Source organism: Macrobrachium rosenbergii, chromosome 41 (assembly GCF_040412425.1).
Source record: "Macrobrachium rosenbergii isolate ZJJX-2024 chromosome 41, ASM4041242v1, whole genome shotgun sequence".
Taxonomy (NCBI): Eukaryota; Metazoa; Arthropoda; class Malacostraca; order Decapoda; family Palaemonidae; genus Macrobrachium; species Macrobrachium rosenbergii.
Genome location: NC_089781.1, coordinates 72040646 through 72064245, shown reverse-complemented (window position 1 = coordinate 72064245; position 23600 = coordinate 72040646). Strand labels below are relative to the sequence as shown.

At 34.2% G+C, this 23600-nt stretch overlaps 1 protein-coding gene across 4 annotated transcripts; it reads left to right on the top strand.

The window, feature by feature from the left end:
* Positions 1 to 4784: 4784 nt before the first annotated feature.
* On the top strand, positions 4785 to 15656 carry LOC136826897 (uncharacterized). Of its 4 annotated transcripts, XR_010849741.1 has the most exons (5): positions 4785 to 4914; positions 5084 to 5869; positions 6036 to 8636; positions 12430 to 12627; positions 13028 to 15656. XR_010849741.1 is itself a non-coding variant. In XM_067084428.1 (4 exons), exons 2-4 carry the CDS (start codon positions 8384 to 8386, stop codon positions 13297 to 13299), a joined length of 723 nt encoding a protein of 240 aa, XP_066940529.1. In that variant the 5' UTR covers positions 4789 to 4914; positions 6036 to 8383; the 3' UTR covers positions 13300 to 15656. The 4 variants fall into 4 exon arrangements, 2 of the variants coding, with proteins under 2 accessions (XP_066940529.1, XP_066940528.1); XR_010849742.1 differs by lacking the exon at positions 6036 to 8636; XM_067084428.1 differs by lacking the exon at positions 5084 to 5869 and having other exon boundaries at positions 4789 to 4914.
* The last annotated feature ends 7944 nt before the right edge of the window (positions 15657 to 23600 follow it).

Sequence of the window (23600 nt, the reverse complement as noted above, 5' to 3'; positions counted from 1 at the left end):
GATAAATTTTATATCATGTTTTTCAGATTTGTATCAATTTCGCATGGTTGAAATGTATTAATTTATTTTCAGAATACAAGTTTTAAATTCAGTGTAGGACTATTTATTGTTGTTTTTATGTATACCATAATACTGAAATGAATAGTAAATTTCTTTTAATAATGATAGAAGTAAACTGGAACTTGTTTTGAGAACTTATTAGGTTTCCAAATAGGTGTCTGTCAGTAGACAATAAGTACTTAATATATAATGAGCGTGCTAGATTCCATTACAAAAATTTATAGCATGTTAATAATATATATATATATATATATATATATATATATATATATATATATATATATATATATATATATATATATATATATATATATGTGTGTGTGTGTGTGTGTGTGTGTGTGTGTGTGTGTGTATATACATATATATATGCATATTTTTGACAAGAATTTTGTTTAAATGTATATTATCAATTGACAATGACTCAACAGGCTTCTTTACACACAAAATTAATACGAAAAAAATACATCACTATTCCCAAGAAGAAAATCAGGGTATGTTAAAAGATACATAAACGTGTACTTATTCATATTAAGTAATATAAAACAAACATATTCAAATTGATATATAAAATCGTCTAAAGAACTTCATCACTTTTTAATAGCACTATCATATAAACCACACCTCTTTAATCTGGACTTCTCATGTAAGACGCTCACTTGCTGAAAGTAAGGTTGAAAATCACGTGGAATAACTCGTTTTCACGCTCCTTTTAACAGGATGTAAAAGATAATATAAACAAAAAATGAGCATCCGTGGTAAGAGAGTTACCGACAAACCACAGTCTAGAAAGAACCGTTCAGCTGTCACACAAACAGACACGAGTTATCGCTCCTGTGACGTCACGTTTCCTGCGTCGTGCGGATGCCGGGGTATACTTCGGGAACACGAAAATAAACCTGTATTGTAAAGCAGGGACTTTATCGTCATTATCAGCACTTTTATAAGTATTGCCAAAATCTAAGCAGAAGCAGAATCGTCTACGTTGGTAAAAAAAAAAAACTTCATGCTTTTATCATTTAATGAAATGAGAAAAGTTAAATATATCTTAGTTTAACCAGACCACTGAGCTGATTAACAGCTCTCCTAGGGCTGGCCCGAAGGATTAGATTTACTTTACATGGCTAAGGACCAACTGGTTACCTAGCAACGGAACCTACAGCTTATTGTGGAATCCGAACCACACTATGACGAAAAATGAATTTCTATCACCAGAAATAAATTCCTCTAATTCTTCATTGGCCGGGCGGAGAGTCGAACGCTGAGCCACAGCGTGCTAGCCGAGAGCTCTACCCACCCCACCAAGGAAGAACTAGTAATGATAAAGGAAGGAATGGAAGTGTATAAAATAGATAATTTTGGGGTTCTCTCTGTGTGAGAGGCTGGAAAATGAAGTAATTAGGAGAAATGCTGCAATGGTGCAGATGACTGATATAAGGGAGTCGAGACTCAGACGGTTTTGGGCAAGCGGTAAGGAAGGGTGCAGAGGAGGGAGTGAAGGGGGCTTGGGTGGGACCTGTTAAGGGTAGAAGGTCGAGAAGGAGGCAAAGGATTATATGGCACGATAAAGTGAGGGAGGATTCGAATGGTTTAGCTGAGGAAGGAGCCTTTGAGAGAGTTGTTAGAGATGACGATCGAGGCAGCCGATCCCTTAACTCAGGGATTGGGTTGAATACAAAGACTGGAAAGTATGTAAAACTGATCATCTTGAATATAAGAAATCTTCCGAAAATTCAAAAGTAAACAAAGAAGGTTTTGTGCTTCCTGAGGTTCCTCTCCTAATCCAGCTAGTTACAAATAATTTCACGGAATCAGTATTTTTCTAAGTAATGAAAACGGTAATGGGATGCTTGTGAAATGTTAGGTGGAACTAATTCAAATTATGGTCTAGTTTATAAGGTTATAGAAAATATTTGGATGTGAGTGATAAAGAATGACAGCATGTTAAAGTAGCAGTGCAGTTACTATCTACATCATGTCCAAGTTTCAGAAATGAACCATATTTTGGTTAAAAAAAAAAAAAAAAAAAAAAAATAAAATATATATATATATATATATATATATATATATATATATATATATATATATATACATACATACATACATACATACATACATACATACATACATACATATATATATATATATATATATATATATATATATATATATATATATATATATATATCATGAAGCTACAAATGTCGCTTAATATCAAATCCACGCTGCCTCGGGAATATCCCCGATGGGGAATTTTCACCGAAGGTATTTATAAGTGATAAATGTACGGGCAATGACTCGGCGGTGCCCGTCCATTTATCACTTATAAGTTCCTTCGGTGATAATTTTCATCGGGGATATTCCCAAGGCAGCGTGGATTTGATATTGCGATTATTTGTAGTTTCATGATTGTATATAAATCACAGTGTGATAAAGTCATATATATATATATATATATATATATATATATATATATATATATATATATATATATATGTATATATATATTTATATATATAGATAGATAGATAGATAGGTATGTGTGTGTATGTATATATACACATACATATATATATATATATATATATATATATATATATATATATATATATATATATATATATAGAGCCAGCCTATATACATATATATGTGTGTATGTATGTATATAGATACACATACAAATATATATGTGTATATATATAGCCTATATACATACGTGTGTGTGTATGTCAGTGTGAGTGTGTGCTTAAAAGGGAGGTAATCTCAGCAATATATTTGGCTACACACATAATTGTGAGTTTCGAAAAGAATTGCTTGGAGAGGATAGAAAATTTTTGCATACAGATACAGAGATGAAATGAGGCAGCGAGGGAGTCATTGGAGGAGAGACTCTTGAGTGCGTTGGTTGGCACACTGTCAAGACATTTCTGTGGAATATCCTGATTTAGTTTCTCGTTGGGGGAGTGGGCCGCGAGTTCGAATCTCCGACCGACCAATGAAGAATAAGAGAAATTTATTTCTGGTGATAGAAATTCATTTCTCGCTATAATGTGGTTCGGATTCCACAATAAGCTGTAGGTCCCGTCGCTAGGTAACCAATTGGTTCTTAGCCAAGTAAAATAAATCTAATCCTTCGGGCCAGCCCTAGGAGAGCCGGTAATCAGCTCAGTGGTCTGGTTAAATTAAGATATACTTAACTTAATATCCTGATTTAGGATGTAAGATAGTGAAACTGGATCAAATTGATTCATACAAGCAACCACCTTCAGTCAGTTATGTGAGAAATATTTATTTCGTAAACGAGGCGGGGAAATAAATATCTCTCAGGAAAAACGACGTAGAGGTGGAAAAATGTACATAGATAGATCCAGGGATAGACTTTTCTCATGCTATAAAATTGACATAGATAAATCACGTGCCAAGTCATTCTACAGGACATAAACTGTGAATTGCCGGACAATCTATTTATTTTCCGCTGTGGGAGATCCCGTCATACGGATATGAGTGGACTTTTAAATCATTTTTGCTTCTGTTGGACACCCCATAAATTGGGAACGACCGGGCACGTTCATTTTTATCTTTTTAGGGCCTATCTTTAGTTGCTAGACTTTTTCGTTGTTTTTGAGTCTGCTGAACGTCGAGTCTGTAAGGAATTACTGGGCACGGCAGGGTATTCTAATAATAATAACGATAATAATAATAACAATAATTAATAATAAGGTCTTATTATCAAATAGCTATAAATGTGAGCTCATATTACTGTTTATAGAGCATGGCATGGGATAATATTAAGGGTCATTGTAAATAACAATATAGATAATAATTACAACTGAAGTGAAGCTATGAGAATACATTTCGAATTATTAAAAAGCAAAATCACCGAGATGAAGATAAGAGAAGAGTATCTCATTATCAAAGGGAATTTGTACCATTTTAAGCTTTTACGAGTATTGTTATCGCTGCAGCCTTTGGGATGTTTATCTTATCTTTTCTCTGTTTTTTTTTTCTGCTAACGACTCTCACAGAGAGATATAATCTGGTTGATAGTTACGTTCGCAAAGGATTATCGAGACTTGGGTTTGCCCAGCATTTATAGTTGTGTAGTATTTTGTGTGGAGTATCTCAATTTATACCCTCTCCCTCTCATGCCACTCGATGCCTTGGACCTGAGCGACCTCGACCAACATGCTGTCTGGCAATAAATGGGACCTTGTCCTCGAAGTTGGCAGAAAGCGCTAAACACTTCGGCAAGATGAAACTGCTGGTTGATATGTTTACCCCGGCGTGCAAAGACGTCCCAAAACGTGAAAAATGCCAGTCATCAAATGAAAGATTTCCATGTCTGGTTCTTAGCTAATATTTCTTTCGTCCACAAAAATGAATACTAGAAACAGACTTAATGTGGCCCTGTTGCATGCTATAGATGTTAATTGTTTATTTTCGGTTACTAACATCGGGAGGTGTAAAGGAACTCGTGGTTTCGTACAGAGCCTGACCTTCCGTACGACTAACACAGTCATTAAAATGTGATAGTGAACGAAGCGACGGCGCGAATTTTGCATAGCAGACTGTCAACCGCGTGTCTGGTGTTATTTCTTAATAAATCGACGGCATACTCTGCTTTTGGAGACTCGACAATAATGCCATATGACGAGCATGTTCCATTTGTGTAGTCTATCTTGGTGATTTGGCCGGATGTCGTTGAGAGATATCAGTTGCTGTTGGGAGCCCAGACCAGGGGAGTGCGGCGTCATACGTAGTCACTATGTCTTCTGTGCTTGTGCAAAGTTGCTTATATCCACGGGCACTTTCCTCTGACGTCCAGTGTTTCTAGCGCAAAAATGAAATTTGTGAACAGTGAGAACTCGATTTATTACCTTGACTGAGTTTATACGGTCTAATATTTTGTATCAACTCTGCTATGTCCATTTTCTATGACTTCCTTTAAAGCATCGCTTAGCACTTGGTACGTTATTGTGCGCTGGCAAAGAAAAGTCGGTTGTAACGTTAATATTTTCTTTTCCAGTTTTCCAGTATATTGCCGAAACCACAGTACTCATTATGCATAAAAGTGTCCTCGTTCAGAGACAGGTTATTTAAAAAAAAAAAAAAAAGGCTATGGCTTTGAAGACTCCCCTGAAACTCATCGCAATTAGACTCGGCCTTTTTTCAGGTGTTTCTTAACTAATCAACCAATTGGGTGTTTCTATCTAGACGGTTTCCTCCAGTGAAAGAAAGAAAATATCTATCTAGAACCTTTCTCTCTGCGCTCAAGAAGATGTAATCTCGCGTGCTTGAATGCAGCTTGATATGTGTGAACTGATTCAGTTGATTCATTGTGTAGTTTGATTAATACTTTTTCCTTTGCAAGATAATTACATCGCACTTTCCCAAGTTTTAGTGATTATCAGATTTCACCAAAATCCGTTCATATGATCTCAAACTATTCTGTGAACACGCGGAGCAGTTACGTTTTATTTAAGCTTGGTAATGTTATTATTGCGAATGTGCTCATATTTAGAACTTGCGGTTATATAAGAGGGGGTCAAGACAGGCAGCCCCTATCCTAGGAACAATACATACTATTCTGAAACTCAACCAAGATAAGTACCTTTATTTTGCGTACTTGTAATTAGGCCAATGTTGAGATAGACTGGTCTGGGACTGGACGACGCCAAATCTGAAAGTGGAATTCATTGCCCATAGACTGCTATCCCAGCTCAAGTGTCACTACTGCACTTAACAACGCCGTTGGAACCTTCATCTCGATTAAATGTCACTGAATATGAGCAGGACGGCTGTGCTGGAAATGGTAATGCGAGTGATTAGCAGTTACTTCAATCTAGTTTTCCAATATCTGATTGTTCGATCTAATTAGTATTAATCTCATTGTCACTACTGAAGTTGAAGTTAACATTAATGCTGCTTCCGTTGTTATCATTTTTGTCTTTACATATCCTTATTTTTTTTTTTTTCAGGGTAACATTTGAGGCAAAGTTTTACCACTAAATATTTTGCTTCCTCTTGTAAAATACTCTGCATTATCAGGTGCATCTTGAAAAGTTTCGGTAAGACAGTGAGTTTTCATAGTCTATAATCTGTTAATGCCGGTGCTGATGCATCTTGAGAAAATATGGACACACAAGTATTAAATTGTTAGTGTATCCTGTGACCTCTCAGTGTTGTTATATGACATGGCTTCTTCGTCAGGATCAAATATTTCTCCAGAAGCACTAAGAAATTTCAGACATCACTATTTTGTGACACATTGGGGAAAGAAGGTGTTGTTCTTGATATATAACTTTAGTTTTCTCCATGGGCAACACAAGACCATTCACGAGATTCTCAGTGGTAGTGGAGTACGACTTACAAAGAAGGGTCCTTTTAATCCACAAGAAATAAAAAATCTAACAGATAGGCCTCCAGAAACTTTTGACATTTCATTACTGAATAAAATCTGCCAGACTCTTTGGCGGAAAAAGGTCAATGATCCTGGTGATGAACTTAAAGGACTAGTGAAACAAATAAAAGATGAGAGGAACATTGTTAGTCATGAAGCTCCTGATCTCTCAAGCACAGATTTAGAAAAGAAAATCAAAGACTTTCAAGCAACGCTCGAGAAAACTCTTGATAAAACCAAATGTTTCTTTCCATGCCACGGTGGTGAAATTGACCAACTGAATGCAGAGATCAAAGTTGCTGTTAAAGAGTTGCTTAAAAAAATCCGTGAGAAATATGATCCCGCAAACTCAGAGGATGTACAAAATCTTAAAGACGAAATAGCTGAGTTCTGGAGTGTGTTTTCTGAAGATATACAAAATTTCTCTCGAGAAGAATTCTTGTCTCTATACAGTCGCCTCTGTCAGATTTTGCCCTTTGACTGGCTAGTTCAGCATGGTATTATGGACCCATGTACCATCATGATTCCCTTAAAAATGGAGCTTAATGAGGAATTCCATGGTTGTCGCCAAGGCAATGAAGGTATCACTGTAGATCAAAAAGAAATTCTCACAGTTCAAGGCTCAATGGGAACAGACCCTGAAGTTGTGATTATATCTGGCGATGCTGGTTCAGGAAAGACCACAATTCTCTGTTCCATTGTAGAAAAATGGCATAAAAAGATAGTGGATATGACAGGACTCTCCTCCTTTCAAAATTTACTGTATATGCAATTTAGGAATCATAGACATGATAACTTTGATGCCTACCTTCAAAGCTTGGTTCCACAGACTGTATCTCGTTATTCTATCAGTCAAGTAAAGCTATCAGTCATTAGTTCAAAATGTCTAGTCTTATGTGATGGGTATGATGAAGGAAATGAAAATTCAGAAAAACTTTTTGAAGAAATTTTAGAACTTAATTCAAAACACGTGAAAATTGTTGTCACAACACGTCCAGGAAATACTCAAAGATTAACAGATATTGTGAACAAAGGGAAACGTTCCAGACTCAACCTTAAAGTGTTAGATCTTCAGAAACAGGATTTGAACTCTCTTACAGAAAAGCTCATTGGCCACCTGATGAAAGATGATACCATCCTACAAGAAGAAATGAAAAGAGAACTGTTTGAGAAAATAGATGACATGAATGCTGGAACTAGTGTAATCCTGCAAACGCCACTGTTTTTTAACTTGTTCATTCTTCTTTACATTGAATGTCCAGATCTAAGGAATGAAATAAGCACCAGAACATCACTTTACTTACAATTGAAAAAGCACATGACCAAGAGAATCTCCAACAAGATAGGAATCTCTACTGCATCACTGAAAGAATTTGATGCATTGTACAGAAAATGGTCTCTGAAATATTACTGCGAAAACAAATATGAATGGTCTGAGACAGACGTAATAAGCTTAAAACAGGAGATTAGTTGTCAAGAGTTACTTCAGAACTTTGATGCCATTATGTCATCGTATTTCTGTATAAAATACACTAAAAAGCAATTAGAGATTGAAAAGGTATTCTGCCACAGACACAGAAGTGAGCAGGAGTTTACAGTTGCAAGCAGTGTCTGTGATGACATCATCGAATCAAGTAGAAGGCAACAAGAGGGAAACATTATTCTAGATGTGATGCAATCAAAAGGACTTATGGGTGCTGTAAAAGGAATGGATGAGGATTATCGATTTTCTGAATTAAAAGATGTCATTTCTTACATACCAGGAATACTTTTCAGCACAGAGAGGAGGTGTTATACAAAACAATAGATAGCATTCATGAAATCTGTGCATCATTCTGTGTCCCTTTGGATACAAATGATGAGCTGTTGGTACCATGTATTGAAACAAAATTAGACAAGAAAGTTTTGAAATCACTTATTGCTCTAATGAAAAAAACGCCTGAGATGAACGATATCACTTTCAAAAGAACTGATAGCCTTTTGGTCCTGCCATCTCTACTGTCTAAGTTGAGGCCTGAAAACATTCGATTTAGAGATATACCAATCAACCATTCAGAACTCGACAAAACATTAAAGAAGTCCAATCGTCACAATATTCATACAGAGTTTTGGCAGAATATATTTTTAGAAGACTATGAAGAACAATCAGGACTGGTTTTGCATCCAGTGGATATGTTAAGTAAGTAGGATTTACAATTAATCTGTATTCAGTATAAAGTACTAAAACTTTTTAGCTAAAACTCATGCAACTTAATTTTTTTGTATTTAATGATTTATCTTTGGTAATTACCTAATAAGTTATGCACAACAATTTTGAAAATGCATTGAAAGGAAAGCAATTATACTGTCAATATACTTCTTGCTTGATTCATTTTATGACATAACTTATGAATTATAGGAATCCCCGGGCATTCATTTGTATCTTCATCTGTCTTACTTTCGGGCTTTATTTAATAGGAGATAATTTTATGAATTACGTAGATACATGGACATGAGTTTGTGCCTTTTTCTCTGTCTCACTGTGCATACACACTCACACACACAAACACACTCACACACATGCATATATATATATATATGTAATTCTAATAGCCACAATGTCCTCTTAACTTCTCGAATTCTTCGCGCTTTTTTGGATGTGCTTGTAACTACGAAGCCGTACATCAGGAAATTGAAGACTGTGATTGCCGGTCGCGGGACAAGAACCCGCGTCGCCTTAACCACAAGGAGGTCACGTTGCCGACCTGACCACGAGAAGGATAAAAGTCTATTACCTCTCGTACATACATATACCTGTCGTTTTCAGATATATTTATTACAGCTGGAATAGACCCATCCTCACCATCGTAGCCAAGTGGGCAATCGTTTTCATTGCTTTTTAGGCTGAAATATATATGTAGAATCTACTGGTCACTTTTACCAGACACACATGTAATTCTAATAGCCACAATGCCCTCTTAACTTCTCGAATTCTTCGCGCTTTTTTGGATGTGCTTGTAACTACGAAGCTGTACATATATATTTCAGCCTGAAAAACAATAAAAACGATTGCCCACTTGGCTACGATGGTGAGGATGGGTCTATTCCAGCTCTAACAAATATATCTGAAAACGACAGGTATATGTATGTACAAGAGGTGATAAACTTTTATCCTTCTTGTGGTCAGGTCGGCAACGTGACCTCCTTGTGGTTAAAGGCGACGCGGGTTCGTGTCCCGCGACCGGCAATCACAGTCTTCAATTTCTTGTGTCTGTATGTACGGCTTCGTAGTTACAAGCACATCCAAAAAAGCGCGAAGAATTCGAGAAGTTAAGAGGGCATTGTGGCTATTAGAATTACATATGTGCCTGGTAAAAGTAGCCAGTAGATTCTACATATATATATATATATATATATATATATATATATATATATATATATATATATATATATATTTATTTGTGTGTGTATCATATATATATATATATATATGAATAATATGGAAGATTTAAATGAAAAGATTCTTTCAGAGACTCATCTGCCTCCATCTTCAAGAAACCAAATAATGTATTATTTGTTTCCTGCAAGATGGAGGCAGATGGGGTTGGAAATAAGCAATCTCTCTTTTGACCCTTCTGTATTTTCAGGTCTTCTGTGATAGTAACAAGTTTGTACATGGTGGATTTGTGTTATTTGGATTTTATATATATATATATATATATATATATATATATATATATATATATATATATATATATATATATATATATATATATGCTCTACTTATAACTATTGACCATATACACATGCAGCTTTTAATCACTGCAATGCCCACTTTCCGATTTCTTCACACTTCTTGGATACACTTTGCATTAAAAAGATTTAGATCCCAATTAAGAATGAAATAAAGAAATTCCGATGTCCGTAGAAGTATTCGAACCAGTATTCAGAGTATTAAAACCACCGGACAATGGAGGGGTGTATAAGTTTACACTTGCCCATATGCATATTTATCTGTTGAATTCAGACACGTGTTTAAGAGCTGGGAAAGACCCAGCCTTACCGTCATTGCCAAGTGTTACATCAATCGTTGCTATGAAAATCAGAACTTCTTGTAGTGACAAGCGTATCCAAAAAGTGAAAAAATCGAGAAATTAAGATGGTATTGTGGTTATCATTATTATAGCCTATCTATATATGGTAAATAGTGACCAGTCTGTGCGTGTGCTTGTGTTTGTATGTGTGTATGCCATCTATCTATTTGTTTATTTATATATCTATCAAGACAAATATATATATATATATATATATATATATATTATATGTGTGTGTGTATACATATGTATATATACACCTGTTTGTCGATGTAAAAATGTATTTAAATATGTATGTATCCAACTATTCCAGAGGGAAAATGAAACACTGTATGTAAATCCTGACCTGTTTTGACTTTGCCTCTAGTTTTAAGTAGTTTCTATTTTGAATTTCTCGAAATCAAAATATAATTATAAAATAAAAATCATTCCACGCACTCTACTAAGGTTAAGGTATGTTGAAGATATGTATCTAGCCAAGAAATGAAAATGTAAATACCTTCTTTGGTAAATGAAATGAATAGTTCCGTCAATAGAATTCTCTGTAGATATTGAGAATGATGGCAGTCTCCCTGTTTGTCTATTTTGAAACACTGAATTAGAAATAGGTTTAAATACAGCGTGTACAGAAAACCTAATATTTCTGTCTACACAAACTTATATTCTGGTCATGGCAATAACGTCAAGATATCATTTTTCACATCTATATTTTAAAGGGTATTGCCTATCTGTAGCCCTGAATAGATTGATGATGTAATAGGTATATTTAGGAATGAGATAATGCATTAATAGCGGCAAAAAATCTTTCAAAATTACAAAAAATGACAAAAAGGATACTGCCATATAATAATAGTTTCAAATATATTCATTGTCAGCTTAATGATTTTGGAGATATTGTAGCATTTAAAAGATTAAAAGAATGAAATAAGCACCTACACTATATTGACCAGACTGAACAATTGTTGGAAAAAAGAGCAGAAAAGTATTAAAACATGTAAGACCTGCACAGTAAACAGTGGAATTTTCTTACATGTTACCGAAAACAATCATAAAGTCAATTTTGCAGGGACAAAAAAGATAGTTTATTCAAACAATACACTGGAAAGAAAGACAACTGAGTTTAGTTTTATAAAAGAAAGCTTTTGTAAGAATGTGAATGTCAGATAAGGCCTGTATTAACTTAATCAATTAAATGGAATAGAAGTATGTAGAATGTACAGATTTTATGAAAGATAATTGGCATGGACGGGAAGAGGTTGGCAGACACCCGCATACATAAATAGATTTTTAAGAGAATACTTGAGACACAAGTGAGTATATGGCCGCACCCCTGCACCTGTCATGTGCGAATATTTGGTTTTAAACAATTGTGTATGTTCGTCTGAACTCACCCCCGCCTACGTCATATATTGTAAATTTTTACTACAGTGTATCAGTCTTCTGAAAACGTCTTAACATTAAAGTCGAAACCCTTCAGCATTTACGCTCAGTGTCTCATTTTGCCTGCGGTAAATTTGGATATATAACTCATGTGTCAGTGTGATTATAACAATCATAGTTATATGTGTATCTGTCTATATATATATATATATATATATATATATATATATATATATATATATATATATTATATATATATATATTCATTTTATATATATATATATATATATATATATATACATATATATATATATATATATACATACATACATATATATATATATATATATATATATACTGTATATGTATGTATTCATTTTGGATGTGTTATATATAAGAAATTGTTTGTGTTATACTGCTTCTGTTTTGTAGATACTGTATTCAGTTATTGGCGTCTGCTGTTGCAGATAACATTCTCTCATCTCTATAAAAATTCCAATAAATTTCTCCTTCGCATAGGACTGAAAATTTACTGTGGTGCAGAGAAAGAGTTAGAGAGTCTTCGGCCTATTTCTCTGATTAGATCAGCGAAGGAACTGAAGTTAAGTTACTTCATGGAAGATGTTACTGAGGATCGTATTGCCCAAGTCATAAATAGGACGTTTCCAACAAATCTGACAGAAGGAACAGTTAATGTACAGATTGCCTTATCAGCAGGTGCGTAACAATAGTAAAAGTTAACCGTCGTGCAAGGACATGTTACCTTTCATTCTGTCCTGTATTAGCAGATTTAAAATGAGCATGATTAGCAGGAGAAGGAGAAGGTGGAACATGAAAGACTATAAAAATGGTATAGAATAACAGAAATGAAAGTATGTACAGTGTGTATTGTTTTTATCTTAACCTGTTCTCCCCAAAATCATAATAGTAGGGTGATCCTTAGAATATATGTATATAGACACACACACACACACACACATATATACATATATGTGTATATATATATGTGAATGTATGTATGAATGTACATATTCATGTATATATATATGTATGTTTGAGTAAGAGGAAGTGCAATTAAGTACAATAGATCTTATCTCACATTTTCGTCTTTCGTCAGGGTGTGATATAAAGAATCTACTCCAGTCACTGACCATTCAACCTTTAAGGTCAATAACTCTTGTTATGGAAACGGAGAGTGATGCTGGTGAACCCATGGATTTTGAGGCTGATTCCAACGACTCCACAGATTCGGAGATTGATTATAGCGAACTCTTTGATAATGAGAGTGATTCTGACGAATCCTTCCATACGTACATTGAAGTTGGTGAAGACTTGAAGACACTTTGCATCAATAAAGGCCTTGGAGAATTATTTATTATCTCTTGTTGATTTACATGTAAAATTCACAGGAAGAGAAATTTGACTGCTTAATGGAATTAAGGTTATCTTGCTTCAACATAATTTACACAAAATCAGGTGATATTTGCAAAATTTGTGCCATTGTTTTCTTTAGCTATGATTTCTCCAAGTAATTGTAATACCAGATAATGATACAATCAGCCAATTTCTTCAGGGATTAAATGCAAAAGTTGCTTTTAGTAATATTTCCAAGTATGAAATGTGCAGTCAATGTAAAGATGTTGGTGATTTAAGCTTTTTTATCTTAAATTAAACAGCAAATAATTTTGACACTGGTATGTCTTTTCCTAACATCGAAATTGTTTCTTTTGTATTTCATTGGGGTCAATTTTTATGCAAGGAAAGTCGAATTCATAGTCGAATTTTTATTCTGCAAAATTTTTAAGGCTGTCTTTGACTTCATGAGATACCCTGAACTCTTAAAATAGAAAGAAAAAATGTTTTAATTCCATCAAAACATTATCACAGCACCATTTACAGTTATACATTAGAAATATTTTATTATCTTCCTAATATTCATTTCCTAACTACATAAGGAATAAGAGGCCAAATATAACCTGATGCCTTACTTCTCCTGCAAGAAATTAAATCAGTTATAAGTTTTCCATTGCGGAAGCTGCAATGATAATTATTCTTATCAGGGTGTTTGCTATGATGCAACTTCACATACCTATATTTTTGTAGATAGCTTCTTAATGCAGAGAACTGAGTGAAGGAAGGGTCAGTACTACAATATTACACATTTATTGAATAGTGCTGTATTCCCATAGCAGTGCACTCTGGGTACTACAAAAGGGTAGTCACAGGATCCATTTGGCCCCTAGCTGTAAAAATTGTGTAGCAACTTACGTGGCCTCCATTCTTGCTTCTTTTCTTACATCTTGTTGCTCAGCCTCTCTAAATATAACTTCTTAGTGCAATTGTGGCGTCTCTCCCAGTATCACCTTTAGACCTTTGTACTTCGTCTGATTTTCTGGATCTCTTTATCTTTGCTGTCCAACCACTCCACTTCCCTCTTTTCACTGTTTGAAATCCTGAATGACTGACAGTGCCACTGTTTAAAATGTTGAATGACTGAAAGTGCACTCTCTAAAATGCTGAATGACTGAGTGACACTGTCTAATGTGGTAAATGAGTGGGAATTGCCAGAGTATAACTCATTCATTCAAATGTTACGCTGCAGCACATTCTTGAGAGTGTACACAACTGAACCATGTAGGTCCAAGAACGAATAGCAATTGGAAAATAAATCAGACAGAAAGAATAATGTGCTTTTCAAAGAAATTAAGATATGTGTAAAGATTATATGTCTAAAATGTTAAAAAATAAAGCTTGCTGCACACATTACGGAATGTACTACTCACTAATGCATCCATAGTAAATCCAGAGCCTTATCAACCACCATAATTTTGGATAGCGGACAATGTGGCCTCATAGCAGATGAAGACCGCCATCAGAGACGTCAACAGGGAATCCAAAATGGTTGGCGCATGCAGAACTGCCTTTGGCTGCACAAATAGGAATACCCAAAGCAGTACCATTTATTTTTTTTATGGAAAATAAAGGAAGACGAGTATGTTTTTAAATAAAAACAAAACTCTTTCGAATGTGTAAAATGTCCTTTTGATTCAGCTGGAGAGGCCCCTTCTGACGATTTCTAGCGGTCTGAGGGTTTGCAGAGCTGATAGACATTAGTTATAGTAAAAGCAGTGCCACCTGGTACTAGCTGTGTAGTGGGACCAAGTTTCTTAGGACGATTCATGCCAGAAAATGGTAAGTGAATGTCAGATTTAGTACCAATCCCAGGGCATGAACATCAAAACTTAAACAAAGATTTTAGATATCTCGGTCATAATAAATTTCTAATAGATTTTAGTATTCTTTTTGTATTATTTGATATGAGTGAATACAAAAACATATATCTCCTGTAACAGGGTTTTTTCTCGGAAATGATAACAGTCTTTTATATAAGTGTCTATTGAGTATGTATTGTTGATAATCATTGTTGATTGATAATATATGTTCAACACTAAGGTTTTGTCATGTAAACAAGTAAATATTCACATATATCTTGTAACATATAAAGAATTTTTTAGCTGGAAATTAATTGCACGCAATCTGTTTTTTAAATGTTACTATTTTTAATATTTTTTTACTATTATTCTTCGTATTAGTACTGCCAATACCATCATTATGAATGCTATTTTTCTACCTATTCAGCAACTGTGTGGATATTGCCTATTATCATTTTTATCATGTTATCTCATGTATCTTGATTGTGTGTATTGTATTTGTATAGTCCAGCTGAAGTAAAGGATATTACTATTTTTTTTTCTATCACTGTCATCCTATTCAACTTGGTGGTTTTTATAGTGTGGAGTTCCGTGCTGCATCCTGCCTCCTTAGGAGTCCATCACTTTTCTCACTATGTGCGCCGTTTCTAGTAGCACACTTTTCTGCATGAGTCCTAGAGCTAATGTGGACGAATCATGCTTACTAATAATAATAATAATAATAATAATAATAATAATGATAATAATAATAATAATAATAATAATAATAATAATAATTATTATTATTATTATTATTATTATTATTATTATTATTATTATTATTGTTATTATTGTTGTTATTGTTGTTGTTGTTGTTGTTGTATTCAGTGTTTATTGCCTACTCACATTCATTGTCAATTGATAACTTTTATTGAATTTTCAAGACAATTTTCAATATAGGATGATGGCAGTATTTCAATAGCCAAAACAGGGAGAGTAATCAGTCCAGTGTCCAGTTTGAAAATATTATTCTGAATTAAAAATGACACAGGTGTGAAACACTTGATACGAAGTTTATCATCAAACTTAAGAGATGTATGAAATAGAATAATGAAAAGCTTAATAGTCTGGCAATGTTTGTAATTAGCAATATTATGGTTCCATATCAATCATATCATCGATCATATTGATACATCTTGTATTCAGTTCTATTTCAAAACAAAGTTTCACAGGTAAAATATGTAGTGTTCATTATAAAGATCTGAATGTGACACTTGAATTATAGTAAATCACTTCCATATGATAAGTAATTCATATGATATGCAACTGGAAATTTAGAGGTGAGTATTTTTACGCAAGAAAACGTGTGAATGCTCAATGTTGCCTCCGTCCGCTACGAGGTGCCACTGCCCATGATCCAAAATGGCGTTATACATTTACAGTGGGAACGTCGTAAATTGCACAATCCAGATATATAATGTTTTATTGCCAAGAAGACTGTGACCGTCTAGACTGTGCATATCAGCATTTCAATATTGACATTTTTCATGAAACCCAGATGTGAAGCAAGAGCAGTTTTTTAAATAGTAGGGAAAATAGGAAGAACTTTTAGTAGGTTTTGTGCTTTCAAATATTGGCAGAAGCATTGCTTGCAAACAATGCTGGGCTCTACATAAGTGGGCACGGATACGAACAAACACACACACACACACACACACACACATATATATATATATATATATATATATATATATATATATATATATATATATATATATATATATATTATATGTGAGTGTGTGTCTTTATGTGTTTGTATGTGTGTATATTCACTCATGTACAGCCCAGCATTGTTTTATTTATATATATATATATATATATATATATATATATATATATATATATATATATATATATATACGTGTGTGTGTGTGTATATATTTATATATATATATATATATATATATATATATATATATATATATATATATATATATATATATATATATGACTTTTTTATCACATCACCGTGATTCATATACAATCAGTAAGCAACAAACGTCCTTTAATATCCAATTGCTCTACCTCGGAAATAATATATTTTCATATATGTTACCGAAGGAATTTTTAGTTGATAATAAGTTCGTCGTCCCGTGGGCTCGAACCAACGAAGGACAAGAACTCAGGACTACAGAGGACACGTTTACCCACACGGCCAGCAAGTGAGGTATAAGTGGATATCGGCTCCCATTTACAAATCCCCGTCGAACTCAGGTGTTTGTATTAAAGTCGATATCTACCCACCAAGGTAGAGCGAATTGGATATTAAAGGACGTTTGTAGCTTACTGATTGTATATGAATCACGGTGATGTGATAAAGTCATAATATGGCTGCGTGCGACAAAGGCATTACATGGTCAGCATGGCAGAGGTGGGTGGACATCGACTCTAAATACAAACACCTGAGTTCGACGGGATTTGTAGATGGGAGCCGATATCCACTTATACTCACTTGCTGGCCGTGTGGGTAAACACGTCCACTGGAAGTCCTGAGTTCTTGTCCTTCGTTGGTTCGAGCCCACGGGACGAAGAACTTATTATCAACTAAAAATTCCCTTCGGCAACATATATGAAAACATTATTTCGAGGTAGAGCGAGTTGGATATTAAAGGAAGTTTGGTTACTGATTATATATATATATATATATATATATATATATATATATATATATATATATATATATATGTATATGTATGTAAATACATATATATATATAGATATATATACGTGTGTGTATTCACAAACACTTAAGTATAGCTGTTGTTTAATATCCAGTTCGCTCTACTTTGGGACCCAATTAGATATTAAACATCATTAGTAGCTTAATCTTTGAGAATATATATATTTTATATACATACACACACACACACACACACACACATATATATATATATATATATATATATATATATATATATATATATATATATATATATATATATATATATATATATATATATATATGTGTGTGTGTGTGTGTGTGTATGTGTTTTCCCTAAGTTTATATTTTCTGACAAAAATCGAAGTCAAATCATACACCTCGTCTTTTGCACCGTATCGAATTTTAAATTTTCTATTTGTCTTTGGAAATTTCAGTCGGGAATACGCAGCATAACATGTGTTGCCATGAGGGAATATGCAAATAGAGAATCTGAAGAGAAGAGAGAGAGAGAGAGAGAGAGAGAGAGAGAGAGAGAGAGAGAGGGAGGGAGGTAAGGGCTGTATACCAGATACACTAACGTTCCTACACGTGTTCCATAGGCAAGATTTAGCGATGTTCAGTAATGATTTACTTTGGTGTTATCTTCAGAAGCCTTGATTATTACGTGTTATCAAGTAATGTTACTTGATTTGTTTATGGTTAAGGATGAGATCGTCATCATGAACAGTAAAAGTAGTTTAAAGGAAGAATGCACTACAGCGTTAAGAAAAAACAATCTCCTGTCGGATGGGAGAAAAAAAGTATTATTTAGCAATTATTCTTATTCAAAATACACCATCAGTGGGTGTCAGAGTAATTAGTACTTGTTGTCTGCCGTAACAATCATTTCTCCAGTTTATTAATAGTCATTATGCCTTGTCTTTTGTATATACATATTTTCTTCTAAAATTATGGCGAAGTAGAGATTCAATAATCTTTAGACAGTCTTGTTTGAAAACGAATATCTTTGAAGTGAAATGAAAAGGTTCTTTACATGGAGTTTATTGGCTTGGTGGCGCTGGGGCAATCCGTCGACTATGAATTTGCTAATGATTGACAGAAAATTTTTGATTTATCATTCCTAACTGTAATATTGCACAGAAATGCACACTCCATCGTTAAATTGTTAAAAATCATTGGATATTTTTTCATTAATTATTTCGTTATTTTCATCCCATATAATTATGAATGCAAACGAAAGTTGTGCGCCACCTTTAGAAAAGAACAACATATTTCTTTGAATGAATTTTGAAAAAGTAAAATTTTTTTGTAAAGTCTTCAAAACAATTACTTTGGAAGCATGCAGTTTTACCATCAATTCCTATGGAAGTCATGATTTTTCATACTTTGCCTAATTTTATACGTAATCAGATACTTATACGTAAATTCCTAATAACATAAATTACATTGTAGACCATTATAGAATATTTTGAATGACGTTGTTGACATTATATGAAATTATAAAAAGATGATACTTCTCACAGCTTAAATAGGCAACCTCATGTTAATCAGAATATTCTGTTGACATCTGTACCGAATTTTTTTTTTTTTTATGTTGATAAGTGTTTCATAACCAACTAAAAAAAAAAATAATTAAGATTATTTTCATGGTGCAAACAAATGACCAAGAAAACCTTAGAAGAAAAAACACAAGAAACGGATATGAAATAGTAAAAACGAACAATTAATATCGTGAAAAGCTCTTCTAAAACCGAACTATGTCCCTATCAAGGATCTCTCTCTCTCTCTCTCTCTCTCTCTCTCTCTCTCCGGTAATTTTCCTTAACAATGCGTCCTATTTTGGAATTGCTCTTCGGTGCTAAGAACACGTTGATGACGGGATTGTCGTTTTCAGGTAACGAAAATGGAAAAGGTTAAAAGAATGAACGATAGATAGATAGAGAGAGCGACCTGTTGCGATATCGTTGAGTTATAATTAAGCAAACAGACTCTGAATGCGTTCATGAAAATAAACGTGTATTTGACACTGGGACGTAAAAGGTAGGGGTTACTGATAAAGCAGCGTTGGGTCCCTAACAATTGTAGCAGAAGTTTTTGTTTCTTTATTCCACCCACAAAAAATAGTTGTCAATTACCGACATTTCTCCTTCCTGGATCTCTGGAAGTTTGGTTTCAGTAAGTGAATTTTGATTGGCAATCAAAATTTCAGCTTGGAAAACCATAATAAATTAACACTATATGTGCCCATCTATCACACACACACACACACACACACACACACACACACACATATATATATATATATATATATCTATATATATATATATATATATATATATATATATATATATATATATATATATATATATATATATATATATATATATATATAGTGAGAAGACAAGAACTAGAACATCTCTCTCTCAATGGTAAAATCAATGGAAGGAGGCCTAGAGGAAGACCTAGACAAAAATATATGGATGGATGAGAATGACTGAGGGAAGAATGTCTGCAGATCATGCAGAGAGCCGGAAACAGAGAGGGTGGCGAGACATGATTGCTGACGTCCTTGGGGATATGGCACCTGGATGATGATGATGATGATGCATATATATATATATATATATATATATATATATATAATCAGCTTCTAAACGTCTTTAATATCCATTCACTTATCGGAAATAATAGATGTTACCGAAGGGGAATTTTTTGTTGATAATAAGTCCACCGTCCACCATATATGAATGGTTCGACCCCACGGGACGGTGGACTTATCAACAAAAAATTCCTTCGGTAAACATATATGAAAATATATTATTTCCGAGGTAGAGTGAATTGATATTAAAGGACGTTTGTAGCTTTCTGATTGTATATGAATCACGGTGATGTGATAAATAGTCATATATATATATATATATATATATATATATATATATATATATATATATATATATATATATATATATATAAATATATATATATATATATATATATATATATATATATATATATATATATATTATATATATATTATATATATATATATATATATATATATATATATATATATATATATATATATATATATATACATACATACATATATATATATATATGTATACATATGTGTGTATACATGTGTATGTATGTTTTTGTGAGTGTGTGCGAGTGTGTGTATTTGTGTGGGTGTGTGCTCCAGCTACATGCATATCACTATAAACTTTAAAACAATAGATTGATAAAAGACAAGTAAGTAAAATTACAGAAGAACATTTACTTTCTTTGTTTAGTTGACCTGCGTGAAGACTCGCTTTTCTAAAGACATTATCAACCACCTAAGCCTAATCCAAGATCTCTGAGTCAACAGTGATAAACGACTATATCCCCCTCAAGCAGGCTCTATCTCGTCTCTTATGCAGACTCATTAAAATCCGTCAGGGAAGACTGTTGGTTTAAAATTAATGATTCATATCCGAGGAGCAACATTTGTGGACGTCTTCAGCTTCTGTTTTCTTGTATAATTAAGAACATTTTGTTTGAGCTGGGGGAAAAGGGGGTATGGGAATGGGATGGACTGATTTAATTCAAATTTGAACTATGAGTTTTTTGTGTGTGTGTGTTTTTTTTTTTATTGTTAGTTACTGACAAACCAAGAAAGGGAAGATGTTCTGAAATGAGGTAACTTTCAGCTTCTGTTGGTTTTGTGTTGTCAGAATAAGATTGTCTGTGCTCATGACAGTATCCTCAGTAGTAGGTTAGACAACAAAATCTTTTGTTCTCCCTACGCTTGCGCTGGTTAAAGACGTGAAGTTGCTCTTTTGTCAGCTACGATAAGGGATATTTAAAGCACGAAATCCACAGATGAGCTTCTGAACTTGTTCCTGCTCTTTCATAAGAGTTATTCATTCCAGCGCGAAGGTGAGCAAGAACCTTTGAAGGTTTATATAAATTATCTTTAAAGCTCTCCACTCTATTGCAACGGATTTTTCCTTTAATCATACATACTACACTGCTTGGTCATTCGATCTTAACTATCTGCGTCACACCTTTAAAGGCTTTTCAGGAATGTCATCATCTCCCAGTGCCTTTACATTTGCTATAACAAGGATGAACATAGCTTAAATACCAACACCAACGGTGCGGACTTGTGGAAGAAACTTAAGTGGTTGTTTGTGAGAGTCGGTGCCTCGTCTGTCGCACAAATTCATTCTGTTAAATGCTCAACAGGACGTAATTACGTTGAATCCACACCTGTCTCGAAATTCATATTAGTGAAAGCAGAGAACGAGTTAATCTGTGAACGCTTTTGGAACGAGGCCGTCGGTTGTCATAACTGCTCCTCTCCTGAATATTTCATGAACTATAAGTACGTAAATTTCCTTCATAACGTTAAGGAGCTGAGAGAGAGAGAGAGAGAGAGAGAGAGAGAGAGAGAGAGAGAGAGAGAGAGAGAGAGACTCGACCTAACGTATATATTACCCGTCTTGTGTTTACTGAAACGTTACATACTGTAAATCAAAGGGACAATCCACCACGCTTTTATAGTCAGTTATGTTTTATTTACTAGAGGTTTTATTAAAATCGTATATGCAACTAATACTTTAAGCTTATATAACAAAGGAAACCAGCTGACAGTCAGTTTTCTCTTATAAGGTTCCTTCTCTTATTTTCACCTTGTAAGGATTGTTAGCTGATAGTCAATATGCATATAGGAAGCAGTTAGGTATTTCTGTTGCTCTTTGAGAATTCACATGCCATTTGCAAAGGAACTACATAAGTGTTTTGAATGTAGAGTAATTCAAAAAGATTTTAGTGCTGCTTTCGATTTAGTAAATTACAAGGCACTTAGGCCTATTTATAAATTTCAGAATCTTGGATTGGGTGGATATGTTTTAGGATTACTTCAAGATTTCTTTACTGGTAAGCAGCAACCGGTTGCTGTTAATGGAATCTTTAATGAACCAAAACCTATTGTGTCTGGAGTTCCACAGGGTAGTGTTCTTGGTCCACTGTTATTTTTGGTGTATACAAGGGATATGGCCGTTGGCCTGGAAAATAAGATTGTTCAGTATACCGATTATGCAGCACCTGTGGGTGCAGTGAAGTCTCCACTTATAAGAAATGAAGATGCCCTCAGCTTCAATTGGGACACGGACCGGATCAGTAAAACGAAGCACAATTGATTAGTAGATCTTGTTCAGATTTTCCACTCCATCCTACCCTTCAGGTGGAGGGGACTCTGCTGAATAAGTCTGAAGCTCTAACTATTCTAGGTGTAACTTTTGACTCATATCCTAATTTTGAGAAACACCTGATGAAAGGTTCAGCAAATGCCTCGAGAAAGTTAGGTATTGTTCGTAAGGCCCCATATATTTTTAACAGTGATAAAATCAGTGCAACCTGCTTTACATCTTTTGTATTCCCTTTGCTACAATGCTGTTCTCCGGTGTGGATGTCTGCTTCTGCCAGAGATTTATCTCTTTTAGACAGCGTGGTTCATGGTGGTAGGTTTCTGTTTCCTGATATTAGCAGTTATGACTTGGCCAATCGGCGGCTGGTCTCTTGTTTGTCACTTTTTCATAAGTTGTATTTCAACAGTTGATCCCTGATCCCCTTTTCCTGCAGAGAGCAGCCAGGTAAGCTGAACAGTAGCACCAATATGCAGTAAATGTGCCTCGCAGTTCCAGAGGTCCTTTATTCTTCGCACCGTTGGACTGCGGAACAGCCTCCCAGAGGATGTCATGCAGTTGGAACTCATGAAGTTCAAGCAAAGA